At 44.5% G+C, this 16,751-nt stretch overlaps 6 protein-coding genes across 6 annotated transcripts; 2 read left to right on the top strand and 4 right to left on the bottom strand.

Annotated features, from left to right (window-relative positions):
- Nucleotides 1-229: 229 nt before the first annotated feature.
- On the bottom strand, nt 230-1,340 carry L199_008628 (uncharacterized protein; the record flags this gene model as incomplete). The annotated part of the gene is made up of 5 exons (XM_064894307.1): nt 230-561; nt 644-716; nt 781-829; nt 892-1,001; nt 1,152-1,340. 5 exons carry the CDS (start codon nt 1,338-1,340, stop codon nt 230-232), a joined length of 753 nt encoding a protein of 250 aa, XP_064750379.1.
- Nucleotides 1,341-2,072: 732 nt separating this feature from the next.
- On the bottom strand, nt 2,073-3,770 carry L199_008627 (uncharacterized protein; the record flags this gene model as incomplete). The annotated part of the gene is made up of 6 exons (XM_064894306.1): nt 2,073-2,783; nt 2,893-2,991; nt 3,077-3,208; nt 3,347-3,478; nt 3,552-3,617; nt 3,741-3,770. 6 exons carry the CDS (start codon nt 3,768-3,770, stop codon nt 2,073-2,075), a joined length of 1,170 nt encoding a protein of 389 aa, XP_064750378.1.
- A 447-nt stretch (nt 3,771-4,217) lies between these two features.
- L199_008626 (uncharacterized protein) lies at nt 4,218-9,980 on the top strand (the record flags this gene model as incomplete). The annotated part of the gene is made up of 14 exons (XM_064894305.1): nt 4,218-4,851; nt 4,911-5,489; nt 5,563-5,655; nt 5,758-5,929; nt 6,000-6,129; nt 6,190-6,301; nt 6,386-7,114; nt 7,253-7,359; nt 7,442-7,561; nt 7,633-7,686; nt 7,750-8,244; nt 8,331-8,421; nt 8,501-8,600; nt 8,666-9,980. The coding sequence occupies 14 exons, from the start codon at nt 4,218-4,220 to the stop codon at nt 9,978-9,980; spliced, it is 4,731 nt and encodes a 1,576-aa protein (XP_064750377.1).
- A 428-nt stretch (nt 9,981-10,408) lies between these two features.
- On the top strand, nt 10,409-12,255 carry L199_008625 (uncharacterized protein; the record flags this gene model as incomplete). The annotated part of the gene is made up of 8 exons (XM_064894304.1): nt 10,409-10,438; nt 10,565-10,590; nt 11,003-11,222; nt 11,378-11,515; nt 11,600-11,699; nt 11,756-11,974; nt 12,042-12,115; nt 12,199-12,255. The coding sequence occupies 8 exons, from the start codon at nt 10,409-10,411 to the stop codon at nt 12,253-12,255; spliced, it is 864 nt and encodes a 287-aa protein (XP_064750376.1).
- A 175-nt stretch (nt 12,256-12,430) lies between these two features.
- Nucleotides 12,431-13,294, bottom strand: L199_008624 (uncharacterized protein; the record flags this gene model as incomplete). Its single annotated transcript, XM_064894303.1, has 1 exon — nt 12,431-13,294. The coding sequence occupies one exon, from the start codon at nt 13,292-13,294 to the stop codon at nt 12,431-12,433; it is 864 nt and encodes a 287-aa protein (XP_064750375.1).
- Nucleotides 13,295-13,838: 544 nt separating this feature from the next.
- On the bottom strand, nt 13,839-16,197 carry L199_008623 (uncharacterized protein; the record flags this gene model as incomplete). Its single annotated transcript, XM_064894302.1, has 5 exons — nt 13,839-14,007; nt 14,097-14,245; nt 14,343-15,407; nt 15,643-16,010; nt 16,113-16,197. 5 exons carry the CDS (start codon nt 16,195-16,197, stop codon nt 13,839-13,841), a joined length of 1,836 nt encoding a protein of 611 aa, XP_064750374.1.
- Between the last annotated feature and the right edge of the window lie 554 nt (nt 16,198-16,751).

The following is a 16,751-nucleotide window of genomic DNA, read 5'->3' as shown; positions in this document are numbered from 1 at the left end:
TGATAACCATCATGATATAACATCCAGTGTTTGTACCCTGCATTATGAGATGTATTTATGTATCGTTGTCCCTAATATTACAGTACATCATGATTCGTAATGGAAGTGTGATTTTAGTGGTATGGGAAAATACTAAATATTGTATGTAATGAAAATGTCCATCTTCCTCTGCATCCTATCCTAATCCGAGAATGTCCCCACCAACCGATCGATCTACGCAGCCCGCGTGTTATAACATCACTAAACCAAGTAATCCAGCGAACACGATTGCACCAAGACCAACCTGGTTTCTGCTCGCCCCACTAGACGACGAGGAAGATGAAGCGGAGGCGGATGTGGCGGCAGCAGCGGCGACAGTCTTTGACCCAGAGCCGGAAGCAGTTCCAGAAGTGAAAGTTGACTCAGAAGCTGAGGCGGAGGTGCTTGAAGCGGTATCGGAGACGGAGACGGTTGATACGTTGGATTCAGAAGTTGAGTTGGAGCTGGACGTGGTACCGGTAGAGGTGGAGTTGGAAGAGGAGGAACCGTCGGTTGATACGGATGAGAGGAGGGTACCGGTACCTGTGGTCGTCAAACGGATATGGATCAGCTCAGTGGATGGAAATTTCTGAAAAGAGATTCCTCAGACGTGAGATTTACTCACCCCACTGTACGGTAGTACCCGAGTAGACGGTACTGTTCTCTGGCTCGGTGGTAGATCCATCAGCACCGGCGATCTGTACGAGCAACGTGATACATCAGCTGCAGTCATTCGTCGTAGATGTTATAAAGATAGCTTACGGTGAATCGGGTAGTCCAAGTAGCGTTAGTTGTCACACCGCCATTGGTGCTGAACGTTGTCATACTGATCAGCATCAACTTCATGAGACTGTAAGATCTTGCGTAACTTACAATTGTAAGAAGTAGATCTTGGAGTAAGGAGACACATCAGGAGCATCGAAAGAATAGGACGATACTGTGGTACCGTCAATACCTTCGGCAACGGTTGCGAGGGCGACCATCTGTGCGGAGTGATGGCAAGCAAAATCAGCACGGGTCGTTTTGCAACTGTGTAACAATGTGTTGGATGAAGTTTATTCAATTGTCCCCGTTGTAAGACTATATACTCGGGAATAATTTGATATATTATAGATCATAGACAGCATACTCACCTGTAAGTTATCACCCGTCATCAACTGGATGGTAACATCATTCCAATTATCTACCGAATCGACCGTCCACAAAGCCTCGATCTTGTCTCCTACTTTCACCACGGTGTTGCTATCTGGTGAAGTGGGAGTGACAATGGCATGAGCTGAGAGAGCAGCGAGGGTGAGTAATGAGAAGGTCTTGGTGAACATGACGGGCGGATTCTGATGATTTTTCTTTTCGAAAGGAACAGGGTTCTGTATATAGATATTTCTGTAAAGAATGACTTGAGTTGGTGAATCAACGATACGATGGAGAGAAGTGATATATGAAAAATTTATTCGAACTGATTCGGATGAAGAAGAGATATAAGAAAGAAGAAAGCTATGTAAAGGTGTAAGATGAGATGCAAAAGTGACAAGGACCGCTTTGGACCAACCAGCCTTGGATTTGGCTCAAAATGTCAAACAACGTTAAGCCCCTGAACGCAAACACTTTGGATCCACAGAAAAGAGCTGTGCGTAATAATCAAATCACCAGATCATCAAGGGAACATGGACCGTTGTGTAGCAAACCGAATGCATACCATATAGTACATCGCTATACGTACATCCTATGCATGCAAACTCAGCTCATTCCCCTTGCTACGCGTTCAAGGTATGCGAGGATCAGATGGAAAACAAAAAGGCAAAAAGTGCAAGAGTGGAAAGTGGAAAAGTGAAAAATCAAACGCGCAGGGAGGTGACGAAGTGCCGTACATCCCAACAACACAGTCACTTTGCACAGGCACGCAAAATACGAAACAACGCGTGCGGGGTCAGGTCCCAGTTCGATCGATTACAAAAGGTTTGTATCACCCATGATCGGCATTCTAATGAGGCAATCGTATTCAGATCATGGTCATGGTCATGGTCATGGTATCATACTGCATGCTGAATCGAGGATCAATCCCATCTACTCTTCCCCCTCTTCTCCTTCTCCCTTTCTGCCTTTTCATCCTCAACGGTAAACCTCCCTCTTCCTTTCTTATGCACCTCTTCTCCTCTTTCTCTTCGTGGACTCCTACTCCTGCTTCTACTATCACTAGGTGATCTCCGTCTTTTCGGTGGAGGAGACGAATCTCTATTCCTCCTTCTTGGCGGTGTAACGGTAGGTGATCTGGATCTAGACCTAGACCTGGATCTTGAACCAGGATCAGAAGGTGTCGGCGTCCTAGATCTTGGTCTACCCCTCTCTTTGTGAGGTGGAGTATCTTCGTTCCGCCTCTTCAATGGAGGAGTCCTACTTCCTGATCGTTCTCTTTCTCTTCTTCTTGGAGGTGGAGAAGGCGATCTTCGTCTGGTAGATGGGGAAGGGGATCGACGTCTTCTAGGTGGAGGAGAATCTCGCCTTCGAGGTGAAGGGGATCGTCGTCTTGTAGAAGGTGATGGAGATCTTCTCCTATATCCACCACCACCACCTCTTGCTGGACTCCTATCTCTTCGCTGAGCATACCCATTATCCCTATCTCGACCGAAATCCCTTCTTGGTCTGTAGTCGTCCCCTCTATCCCTCGGTCTATATATGTCACCTCGATCGCCTCCTCTCACTGGCGGTGGGGACCGAGATCGTCGGGGTGATGGAGGACCAGGACGAGATGGAAGTGAGTTGTCGCCCTGTGATTGTCGAAGCCAAAAAACAGTATGTCAGCTACTGGTAGATTAGATTTGATGGATTGGATGACATGGTATGCAAAATGACGGGATAATGTGATATTCAACTCACCCTCCTTCGATCAAAGGAATCTTCAGCTACGGATCTACCAGCTGCTATCCTCTCTAGATTCTGCTTGGCTTGTAATTCCTTCTTTTTCGCTTCGATAAACTAAGCCACAAAACGCATGAAGATCAATATCAGCTTAGACCCAAATCAATCTCTTTTTCCCGTCACTCAGATAACGAATACTCACCTCAGCAGGTACACCACCGATGGTATTCTGAGCAGATAATAACAAGCTCCAGAGAGAATCCATGAAAGCAGCTGCACCGTGTTTGTCCATAAATCCTACTAAGGAGATCTGCATTTTCTTCGGATCTGGTATCTATAGCAAGCAACTCAATTAGCTTATCGTCCTGGATAAGGTCGATATATGGATATATGAATGATAGACAGAACCAAACGATGAACAGTATTTATTGATGTTCTTCCGTTGGAATGGACAGATCGAGAATCAACTCACAGGTTTATCCTTATCTTCCAACATTCCAAAAACATATTCAACCACCACGTCATCTTCAATCTTGATCAATTCAGTTACCTTGGTGGCTATCCATGGTTTGATTACCGATAAGTTGACTTTACGAAGGTCTACCTATACGTCAAGCCCAACCGGGATGTATCAGCTTGGTTCTGGACTGTACACTAGAACAGAAGGATGAGCTGACCTTTTCAGAGAAATGTTTAGGGAATTTCGTAGATTTGATAGAAGCTGCTTCTTTATCTTTGAATCGCTATGTCCATGAATATGGTATCAGATGTCACAGCTTCATCATCGATGGAGTATGTAAGGGTAAGGAGCTGAGTGGGATATGGGGGAATGAGAATAGATCGTGTAAGAATGAGCGTAAACATACAGAATCCTGAGCAGCGTTCGTACCTCTCATACCTAATTCACGTGAGTCACACCGCATCAGCTATAGTGAACATTCTGGACTCCAACGCTAGCTGACTCACCAGCATCCATCTTGGATATAATTCTTTTTGTTTGTGGTATTGATTGTCCAGTGTTAGATGGGTAATGAAGAGGTAAATTGAGATGAGATTCGGAGGGAGAGGGGAAGGGGGATGGTGGAGGAAATGACGCTGGGAAAATATCAGGCTGACTACTGCCCATATCCAGCAGTGCCACTATTCGGTTATCAGGCTGATTCATTCACGATTTCTCATTTGGACATGTCCACCTTCGGGATGCATCAACAACAAGGAGGACACTACCATCTCACTCTCATTGATATCCCACATGATCACTTTCATCTAAATCTCACATCACTCAAAGCTCTATTGGACTATTCTGGATAGCGTTAGATACTATCCAGGACAAATGAACCGCCATGTCTGAGGAGCCGCCTACACTAGCTCAAGCTACTGGTGGTACCGTCCCAGCCGGAACGAACAATGACAATGTCACTTCGACCATTCCTTCAGAGGACATACCCGACTCAGAGACAACCAAGGATGGGAAAGAGAAAGACCAAGGTCCAGAGGTGATAATCACGGAAACCAGTACAGATGCGGATATGGATTTGGCACCTTTACCAACCGAATTTGACCCCAACGCACCCGCTCCCACTTTACCTGAAACTGCCGCAGAGGATCCAAGCACATCGAACCCATTTGGTGTAACGGAAGTACCAGAGGAAGATGATCTGAACTCTATTGAAGATCATGGGGGAGGTGAACAGGAACAGAATGAGAATGGACAAAGGGAAGAGGAAGATGAAGGTAAGATGATGGAATACATCACTTCGTTACAGCATTTTGGAGGGCCCGACGAAGAAGAAGAAGAGGAAGAGGTGGAACAGATTGAAATCAGAGATAACGAGAAAACCCCCAAAGATGAGGTGGAGGAAGATAAAGATGAACCAGCGGATAAATCTCAAGAGCAGCAGGAGCAGCAAGAGCAGATGAAAGATAGCGAAGGAGATGATACAGTCATAATGACAAAGGACGTCGAGATGACTTCTAGTGAGTATTTCCTTTCTTCAATATCCGGTCAAACGATCTAAGCTGACTCGTACTGTTAGGACAATCATCACCCCTCACACCGATTAACGACATCCCAGAACTCCCAGCCGACCTCAACCTCTCCCCTAGCGCTCCTAGCACTTCTGCTCCTCTACCATCGGAACATCCACTACCAACCTCCAGATCAAGATCGAGAACAAAGGAAATACCCAATCGGACCAATCTTTCCGAAGAGGAAGCGGAAAATAACTCTAATTCGATACCTCACGCAGAATCTTCATCTTCCGCTGCTGCTCGGAAAAGATCATCGGCATCTATCACACCTGTACCCACTCGGCTCCCCATCACAGCTACGTCAAAGAACAAAATGTCTGTAAAAAGGAAATTACCCGAGAAACCTAGAGCTAAGACCAAAGGCAAAGGAAAAGGCAAAGCAAGGGAAGATGATCTCATTGTGATTGATGGTGATGATGAGGATGAGGAAGAACGGGAGGACGATCTGAATAGTATTGAAGATCCCGATGAAGCTCGAGATTCGATAGTGATTGATCGTGATAAAGAGGGGCAGGATGAGGTCAATACGGATGAAGAGGGAAGGCGAAATAAGAGGGTGAAGGTGAATGGAAGGTTGATCAAAGGTGAGTCAGCTTATCTGCTGCACTGCTAATTCTGTCACTATAAATCGAAGCTGACAGTTCGATTTCTGGATAGCAAATGGGTCTGCATCTGGGACGAAAAAGCGTTCAGGAGAACCTAAGTCAACTCCAAAAGCTCCTGACAAAGCTACCGAAAAGATTGCTCCCCGTGAGTTCGAACTTCTATCACGTTGGCGTCTCGGTGTCTGGTCTGTCTTATGACCCTGATGAGTTTTAGCTGATCTCCGAATGTTGAATCTGGACATCATAGGTGCAAAAGGAATGTCAGACGCGATGATAAAGAAACTCCTGAAAGGAAAGACGAAAGAAGTTCAATTGGCTTCATGTCAAAGACCGAGATATGGCAAATGGGGTAAATGCACGCAATGTATAGCGAAATTGGGTGGTGATAGTTGTAGATTCAGAGACTTTAGGACTTTCCCGTGAGTGTCAGCTACGCTAGGGCACGTGTTCTCTTCAAAGCTGATATCATCCAAATTTGATCTACTTCAGTATCGATCCTGAAACTACTGATATCATCGGACCGGGATATTTCGAATCTACAGAATGGAAAGAGGATATGACACCTTTGCCGACGGAGTTCAATAGGGATTTCGAAGAGGAAACAATAGTCAAGACGGAGGTGAGCTATCGATTGCATTGTGGTGAGACACTACAGAGTAACTCATGAAATGCTGTACAGAAAACGGTCGCTCCCATGTTGTTACCTCTGATAACGGCCGAAGCGAGGCATGTATTTGGTCAGAAATCCATCAAGAGGGGCATGGACGCTGCTAAACATCGGTCTGTCTGTGGTAAGTCCATTGACGCTCACGACAGGATTAGCGCCTCTGTGCGTAAGGGTTAAAGATGATGCTGATGTCTTGGTTTTTGCATAGACTTTTGCTCGTCAACAATATTCGGCGGATGGTTCTTCTGTAAGACATGCGGACGTGATTATTGTCTTCAATGCGAGCGGTATTTCCCTGATTCTCTCGAAACCATCATGGATTCGCCTTGGCCTATGCCCGATGCTGCCCGACCGAGATTATTGAGATGTCAACATGTAGGGGAAAAACAACAGTCTCGAAGACCTGCTATGCATTACAGATCGAAATTACAAGCCGTATCTCGATTCAGCGAAGAAGAACTGAAAGATCATTGGTTAAAACTGTCATCATTCGTTTTGGATGATGGGAAAGAAAGTCTGGATGGGAAATTGGGTTTGATGGGTTTGAAGAAAGATGACCAGGATGTGAAACGGATCTTAATTTTGATGGGTCAGGAAGAGAAGGAGGTGAAAGATAGTGATGAGCCGTTGCCTCTTCCCAATGATGAGATTGATCAGGAGATTGGTTTATCGGATGGTGATGGATTAGAAGAAATCAAAGATATATTCGAATATACCAAGATCACCAATACCACTGCTGAACCTATCCCCGATCCTGCGGAATTACGAGACGAATCGAGAAAGTTTGTCCTCTTGAAAGATCAAGATTTGACAAATGACGTGTTTGATAAGATTTGGTCGAAAGGTGAACCGTTAGTTGTGGATGGAGTTGATAGGAAATTGAATTTGGGTTGGGGTCCGGATGATTTCATTGAGAGGTTCGGTGATGAGGCATGCTGTGAGTTCAGATCTGACACACATACCATCTTGCCCCGCCCCATTCACGTCCATATTTCTCCATGTTCCCTGCCTTGGTATTCATGTGCTGTAGCAAGGAGTTTCAGAAACTGATTGTTCTGTATTACTCTTTGGATAGATGTCGTAAATTGTCAGACCAACGTACCTAGACCCACGACCGTAGGGAAATTCTTTGAGGAATTTAAGGATTCCAAAGGACGAAATAAGGATATACTGAAATTGAAGGTAAGTCGATTCTTTCATGGAGAATATCTGTTACAGGTACCTTGATGAGCAGTCTGAATGTATGATCTGTTCTCTTACATAGGATTGGCCCGCTACGGACGATTTCAAGAATACTCATCCGGAATTATACAACGACTTCTGTGATGCGCTGCCTGTTCCTGATTATACGAGACGTGAGGGTGTCCTCAACCTGTATTCCCATGTGAGTGATAACTCCTCATAGTGTTCACTGAACTTGGTGTTTAAGTGTTAAACCTGTTGGTATTTCATTAGTTCCCTCCTGGACCGACAAGACCTGATATAGGACCTAAAATGTATAATGCCTTTGTAAGCTGAGAGTTTAAATCTTTTGCTCTGCATCAGCTGATATGACTATTACGTATCTCATAGGAAGCGAAAGAAACCACTGGTGGATTCGGTTCTACTCGATTGCATATGGATGTAGCGGATGCCGTGAACTTGTTACTTTATGCCAGTCCAAGGTCGAAACCTAAGTCTAAACCTGAGTCGAAGACAAATCCGCGTTCAGATGATCAAAGTGTAGGAGTTGTGGACGGTAAGGAACCGAGCGAGGATCAGGAAAAGAATAAGGACGAACCCGCTCCGCAGCCTGTCCAACAAGATGAAAATGCAAATCCAGACTCGGAAAAAGAATTAGCACCAGAACCAGAATCAGATGGTGACTCTCAACCTGGATGTGCTGTATGGGATCTATTCCGAGCTGAAGATGCGGATCTCATCAGAGATTTCTTAACTGAGAAATTCGGAAATACCCATATTTTCACGGATCCAATTCATTCACAATTGTTTTATCTCGATTCGGATCTGAGAAAGGAGTTATATGAAACCAGGGGTGTAAGGGGTTGGAGGATCTATCAGTATCCTGTGAGTGTACATTGCATGTACCATGTTCAGGTGGACACAAACAGATTGGAGGCACAAGCTGATGTTGCTTTTTGACCGAATCATAGGGCCAAGCGGTGTTCATACCTGCCGGATGCGCTCATCAAGTTTGTAATTTGGCGGATTGCGTTAAAATTGCATTGGATTTCGTCAGTCCTCGTGAGTAATTCTAACTCTACCGCTTGATTCAAAGTAACGCTCAAGTGACTGACGTGTATACCTTGTATATGTATGTTAGATAATGTCAAAAGGTGTCAACAGCTCACTCAGGACTTCCGGAAAGAAAATTTCGCGAAAGCTTGGAAAGAGGATGTTCTGCAGTTGTATAATGTTTTGTGGTGAGTCATCACTTCCATCCCAGACATATTTGTCGGGTGTTTCTGATAATTTAATTTCTACACAGGTACGCATGGTTGTCATGTATTGAAACTCGTAAACGACGTCAACGTGAAAGCGAGGAAGCTGCCTTGGCTCAAAAAGCGAGAGAAGCACATTTGGCATCTTTGAGAAAGGGTCGACATGAATCTTGGGATGGTGGACATATGACAAGAATTGGTAGTCCGTTATCATCAGCTTGGAACGTTTCGAGTGTAAGGGACGAACCTCAATTAGAGAGTCGATCGCCTAGTTTATCGAGATGTGGATCGCCTACTATCGCTAGGGTTATGGGTGAAGATGACACTCCCCGACAAAAGGAGGGCGGAGCGGAAAAAGAGGTAGATAAGGAAGGAGAGGATGACGGGGAAAGTGAAAAGTCGAAAAAACAAGAAGAAGCTCAAGAGAAATTAGCGAAGGAGTTGTTCGAAATTACCATAAAGAAAGAACCACCTTCTTCATCTGAAACCTTCCTAGGTTCAAATACGTTATGGTCAGGGAAGAAAGGCGTGGTGAGCATCACTAAACCTTTTACCGGTACTGGTAATGCCATGAAACCCCTTTCAATGAAGAAGGAAAATAAGGATGAGGGTGAGAGTGAAGACGTAAAACCTACCCTTTCGACTCGACAACAAGCGCTATCAGATAAACAAAAGGAACAGGAAAGACTGAAGATAGAAAGAAGGTTAAAAAACCCACCCAGAGCTTTGAAGACTAGTACGTTGATAAAATTGGGAGCGAAAAGATTGGATGATATACTGGAGATGGCTCAGAGAGAGATGTTTGGCGAGGGTCTGGGTTCGGAGGGTATTGAGGGAATGGGGATGGGTGATATCTGGCCAAATCCGAATCCGAATCCGAATCCGGTTCCTACCGCGCCGGCTGTTGCTGAAGAGATTCAAGTACCCGACGATGGTCGGATGGTTTTGGATGATACTCAGGTTCCTGGTCATCCAATGGAAGTGGACGTGGACCTGGACATGGATATGAATATGGATATGGAGATACGCAATTCACTCAGGTCTTTGCATGATGTGTTCAGGGATCAGGAACGAGCACAAGCTGAAGAACAGCGGCAGCAAACTGAAGAAAGACAAGATGGTAATGTTGACGTGGATGTTGATGATTTCTTCAATCATGAACCACAACAGCCGGAAGAAGAGGAAGAGGTGGAACAAATTGAATACAAAGGAGAACAATCTGTCAACAATATGGATAATATGGGAATCGAAGAAAGTGAAAGAGATAGAGAAGAACTGGCAGCCAATTTGAGGTTGGTAGGTGAGATTGATATGGACATGGCTGATGCAGGTGGTGAACAAGGAGAGTTTACGTTGGAGTAGTTTGTCTGTAACTATGATTGTAGCGTCTCGAGGTATGTCTTGTAGGAATGTCGAGTGGAATTATAGGTTGTATGATGTTCATCTTGTGTAATGTTATAGTCATAGTCATCATGCACATGTCTTCTCTATCGAATAATTGATAAGGAAGCTATGCATGAGTATGTTACTGTCACTGGGATGTGGCTGATAAGGAGTGGTACAGGGTGATACTCGGCTGTCGCTTAAATACACGTCGATGCAATGGATGATTAACCGAGCTATCATATATCATATCCGCGAGTCATGACTCATGCATGCATCGTTAAACACGCTCTAGCTCTACTCTTTCATTCAACCTCTTTCTTGTATCCTTCTCAAACATCCCATTCATACTCATACCATCATCAACTGAAAACTCCACATATCAAAAAATCATAATCAAAAGCAAGATGGCTGCTAGACTCAGGCTCGAGAACAAGGTAAGTACGAGTACGATATCATATCTTGCTATCTGCTATAGTCTGAACGTTGACACCGAGATAAGGAAAGATGTTGAATGATGGATGAGCAACGAAGCTGATATGATTGTTCGTTCATGGGTTCAGGTTTGTATAATCACTGGAGCTGGATCGTAAGTACCCTTTATCCTCAATCTGCTCTTATACTGGCGCCTTAAGTTCGTTCATCTTTCATGCATCTTGACATTCCATCTTTGCCCCGTATACCATCCCCCCTCTGTCTACCCAACGCATCCGCACATTGGTTCTCCTCATCTATAATCTCTTCTCTCGTTCACCCCCTGTCACCTCCAATTCCCCTTGATCATTTCGTCTGCATTCTCTTCTCTCAACGGTTCCTTCTCTTCCTCTTTTCCTTATCTTATCCCTCACCCTCCCTTCTCTTAATCCTTCCGCCCTCTTCCTCTTCCCCCGTGCCTCTTGTTCATCCTCCCTCGTCTCGCTTCAATTACTTTCCGTTCCTTCACTCTTCTCCTGTTCTCTTTCCATCTCTCCCCCCCCGCGCTAACACCTCAATCCACACAGCGGTATAGGTCTCGAGACAGCCGCCCAATTCGCCTCGGAGGGAGCCAGGCTCGTCATCTCAGATATCAACCTCCAAGCTGTCCAGGATGCCGCCAACAAGATCAACAAGAAGTTCCCCTCTGCTAAGGCTGTAGCTGTCAAATGCGATGTCAGTAAAGAGGAGGATGTGAAAGGTCAGGTGGATAAGGCTGTGCAGGAGTTTGGACGATTGGATGTTGTAGTGAGTCCTATCTACTTTCATTCTGGAGATTTCCAACCATTGGAGGATGTGATGATCTGCTCAAGCACGGTCTCTCATCTCCTGGCGAAACTGAATTGTCCTCCATCGAGTATGTAAGATCAAGCAGCTAATTCATTCTCATGTCAATTGCATAGTTCAACAACGCAGGTATCATGCATCCACAGGATGATAACGCGCTCAACACCGAGGAGAAGATCTGGGATCTCACACATAATATAAACGTCAAAGGTGTTTGGTACGGATGTAAATATGCCATCTTAGCTATGAGGAACGTGAGTAAACCATGCCTTCGAATGCTCATACCACATGTACCTGAGTACGGAAGGAAGCTGATACGACTCCGTCACATCATAAAGAACAAAGCGGAACCTGAGAAAGGACTCGGCGTAGGAGGGTCAATCATCAACGTAGCTTCTTTCGTGGCCAAATTAGGTGCAGCTACACCTCAAATTGCCTGTGAGTGATATAACGATTGTGTCTCGAGTAAGAACAGCACTGATAGATGACCGCAGATACCGCCTCTAAAGGAGCTGTCCTCGCCATGACCCGTGAACTTGCCATGGTCCATGCTCGAGAAGGTATTCGAATCAACTCCCTCTGTCCTGGTCCTATCCGAACTCCCCTCCTTATGGACTTCCTCAACACCCCTGAGAAGTTGAACAGACGTATGATCCATAACCCCATGGGTAGATTCGGTGAAGCGGTGGAACAAGCTAAGGCTGTTGTCTTCTGTGAGTGGTATACTCTCTTTCAGATACGTGTCATGACTATATTACTGATTACGTGTTTATCCCGTAGTGGCATCTGACGATTCATCTTACATCAACGGTACTGACTTCTTGGTAGATGGTGGTCTTCACGCTTGTTATGTTGTGAGTATTCTGTTCCAAGCACGATCAACGATCCCTCAACCAATCGTAGGTATCTCTGGTTGGCTGACTCTGAGTTCTCATAGACCCCCGAAGGTGAACAACAAGCTCCTGCTCCAGCTGGACTCGCTTCCACCCTTTAAAATCACATCAAATTTCATAGTGAAGACTCGTCGATCATCTCAAGTAGCGAGAATAATTGTTTATAGAAGCATATGTACATAGATGAAAATAACTATCAAGTCCCGATATGAGAATATACTGATGAGCTCAATGTTAGTTGACTACAGTATCAACTTTGTACTGTACCTTGCCAAGCTAATCATCCGCCTCATGATCGGGAACCCGGCCATGTACTGACCAGAACTCCCTCACCTGATCATTACTGGATTCTACGCCAGCGTGGGACCCTGCGAACCATCGAGCAGTGCTCGTGGACATAGGAGGAAAATCTAGATTTTTCTTTATATACCACACTGTTTTGTTGACATCACCAACCGTCTTGCGAGGCCAACCACGAAGATGAAAAGATTCTTTGAAAGGTCTCAAGACATGAAGGCGGCTATCAACCCGGCTGTCTTTCGAACCATCCCATCTTGTTAATATATCTCTGTAAACATCCGAATGTTCTGATTTCAACTGGTCCAGAGTGATCAAACAATCTGATAATCCACCATCTTTATTACAGATTCTAAAAAAATTGAATGGATCTTCAACAAAGGCGCCCGGATCTTCACCTTCGATCGTCCCATCTTCGAGAGTTTTTGGAAGTTTCGGTTCGGTACCCATCCAACCTTTACATCCTGGCCAACTACAGTCATCCGTATGTAATATTGGTGTTTTATCCCATATGAAATATCTTGTCATATTCAGTAAAGTTCGTTCCAATGGATCATCAGTGACACGAGTTTGTTCATTACTTAAAGTGATTTCAGAGAATACCATGGCAGTTTCGGTTGAATCTTTTAGATAATCCGGATGAGGACTGGTAAGTAAATTTAATCCTTTTCTAGCCCTTCCAAGCGCACTACTTTCAGATGTATCTCTTTCACATGATAGCCGATCTTTTGAATGTTCAGTATAGTAATTGTACTTGTCCGTTTCTCTGCATTCCCATTGGAATGGATATGGGATGGTGGACGTGCCTTGGGTGATTGACTGGCTATGATTCGTGTCTGACATCTTGTATGTTCAGCGATCGCTATATTAGCCATATATATATGTCACAAGAATCTCAAGTATGATATGTGAGTGGAACGAGTTGACCAGGTTATATTCCACTAGTATATATATATATAAGGATGAGAGTGTGGCCCAGCAGTGACTTCTCGTCATCCCCATTGGAAGCTTTCCTACACTGCCACCCCCTTTCCTTCGTCTGTGATGAAAGGAGGATCACATCAGGGTGTCACATAGGGGCCATCCAGGTTTCAAAACTCCACTTTCTTGGTCAATGCGATGACGATGATGTAGGCCCGTGATATATTCGAATATACTGTAGTCTTTTACAACACCTTAAGCGTGGCATTAAGCGCTAATAGTGTTGAACTTGCGCTTTTTCTCTCTGTGTTTCGTGCACAGAACGTACATGAAGGTCAATAATATGCCGCTGTGCAATCGTGTGCAGTTCAGTCTGGACTTCATTAATATCCTTCACTTCGCTCACATATCTATATCTACAAATACAAACTATACACATTGTAGAATATCCTATACACACCTGAATCTACGTCTTATACATCACGCATACTTCCCCAGCGACGACTAAACATCCTACAATCATCGTAACTACCACAGGAATGGTGTTCCACTTTATGAGTTGTCGGTAAGTCACTGATATACCTTTTTGCGCGAGGATGGATCGCCATAACAAGCCAGCTAAGGATGCTGAGAATCTATGCAGACAAGTATAAATCATAAGCTCTTATACTCTTCCTTCTTTCCTTCCTTACCAAACATAACTTTAGGGATGATATACACTCACACGAATGAATATGCACCGAAATTACTTCCCACTGCCAAAGAGAATATCGCTCCGTACAATGATCGGTTCGATACGTTCTGATGGGTCGTACTCCAATATTGTAAAACACGAGCAAGTAAGATCGTAGCACCGATATTTGTACCGAAGATCTGTAGAGTAAAAGACAAACCAATGATCATTAGCCTTCCAATCTTACGAGAGATCAGAGTGATTCTGTGTATGATGCTTGAGTACGACCAGACCCACATTACATCCGATCACACTTAAAACACCCATCAACCATACACTTCCAGCCACACCGCCAACCGCTTCCCATGCTCCCCACCAATTACCGAAGACTCTTATCCAACCTGTATGCTGTAACCCCTCGACTAGGATGAAGAATGAGAATGCGAATGGTAAGAGAGTGAGAGGTAATCTTGATATTACCAGGGAGGTTCTGGGGAAATTATCCGTGAATGGCGATAATGGTCTGAAAGGTATGACTTTTCTATACTTCCGGTTGTTGTCTTGAGGTGGGGATGTCTGGATAGTTTGACTACTGTTTGCAGGTTGACTTGAAGTATCGGTATTAGCGCCTTGTACGCGAGCAATCGAAGCTTCTGCATTCTTCTCAGTAGGCTCTGTTCTCGTCTCCTCCAAAACTCTGACCCTTCGCGTTTCCTTCGCGTTCATTCTATCCTTCACCATGTCCCTTATCAACACCAAGCCCGCAGCAGGTACCGTAACAGTCCATACACCTTCTGTTCCCTCCAACAAATGTCCCGCACTGAGCCCTACCAGAACTACTACAGTAATGATGAAAATCGTTGCATTGAAGATAGCGCCGAAGGGATCGACAAGTGCAGATCTTGGGTTGATTTCAGGTGGGTAGATCGTATGGGGTATCCAACCTTTCTTTCTGAATATGACCCATCGTAATAATGGGAATAGGATGATCGCAGATGCGACAGTGGGCAAAGCCAACCAGGCAGAGTACGATAAGAATGAAATTCCAAATGCCGAGGTGAGAACAAGGTTGGTAGGGTTCGAAGAGACCAGAAAAGCCGAGACCAAATTGGATATTTGGAAATGGGTGAATAGGAATGAAGTGGGTGGATCGATCGATGAATGTTGAGTGAAATAAGCTAAAAAGGGTGTACCGCTCAATACCAATGGATCGTTCCCGAAGAATAAACCGATAATACTGAAGAATAGATAAAAGGAGTTGTAAAGTGTGGTACCTCCTCCGTGGGCTGTTGATTTGGATGCGATGAGAAATGCGAGGTAGCGTAGGAGACCTGTACAGTCTAGAGAGATCGAGATGTATGCCTGGACGGGAAGATGGAGGTCAGCTAATGAAAGCATTTCAGAAGGAGATCGAGAGGAAGTGGGCAAGAAATGGAGAAGATAGGGGCAAGGGATTCAGAGGAGATGAAGGAGGGGAAAACGAGAACAAGGGAAGGGATAGCATAAGAGAACTTTAGGGATAAAGGAAGAATCAGGTAAGACAGAGGGAGGGTGGGTGGGAGAATAGCAAGTGAAGGAACAGAATATGCGAACTTACAAAACAAGTGAAAAGTGTCATAATATCATAAGGTCTAACACCACCACTGCCTACTATGCCTCTTCTGACTACTTCAGGGGGAATACATGTTGATGCGAGAAGTAACAATACACCTATGACCGGTACGGTACGAAGGTCCAAGGGGAAATAAAGTCTTTTACATTGACATCGTCTTGCACATGGTGGTTGAGCTGGTTTCCCTTCGCCCTCGGATACACTGTTCCTAGGTGTCGAAGATGCCGTTGATGATGGAGGACGTTCTTCTCTCTCACAAGGGATTTCGAACGATATGCGTTTTTGCAGGTTGTCGCATCCCCTAGAGAAAAAAAGGGGGAACGGGATTCGGATAGGGTAAATTACCAGAGCATCTATATAATATTGATTTATAAAAATCAGTATCATCCTACGTTTCTAGATCCAGGGAGAAGATCTATAGTCAAGAATGAAGGAGGAGGTTTATGATGACTCACTAACGATGAAGAATACTATAAGAGTGACTATCGATCTAGCATCTATGGATCTATCTGAACCATCTTGCAGAGGTTGGATTGCCATCGTTCACGGTTCGGTCTATATGATTGGGAACGAAGGATTCACTCGAGGGTGCTGGACAATCTTTGTCGTGTGAATGAGCTATATATATGTCATATGATGATCATGTTGAGTGATATCTTCTGGTTGAAGTGAGGTGGGTGAGTAAGAAAAGAAGAGAGAAGTAGAGAATCCCCCTCGAAAAAAAGATGCTTTATCGGAATATGTCACCACGCACGTGCCTCCCACCTCGAATCGGATCGAGGCACTGCAATCGAGCAAAGTGTGCCTGATACCTGATACCTGATAAATGATACCAGTCCAACTGATCTCAACATGGCACTTTCTGCCACAGATCAGACATTCATATATGTTGATATTGTAGTATATATATGTATATATGAACAAACACATAGATCATTAGATATACGATAAGTCAATCAGTATGATATGATATATCTTTTGCACAAGAAAAACCAAAACCATCACACAAGACAAGGAAAGATATCCAAAACAAGACAACGAAGAAAGAAAGATTGAGAGGCACAGAGACAATATGAGTGAGTATGAGAGTAATG

The sequence above is a fragment of the Kwoniella botswanensis genome, chromosome 3, assembly GCF_036426115.1.
Source record: "Kwoniella botswanensis chromosome 3, complete sequence".
NCBI classification, from domain to species: domain Eukaryota; kingdom Fungi; phylum Basidiomycota; class Tremellomycetes; order Tremellales; family Cryptococcaceae; genus Kwoniella; species Kwoniella botswanensis.
Note: the sequence above shows the minus strand (reverse complement) of the source record. Positions and strands in the feature narration are given on the sequence as shown.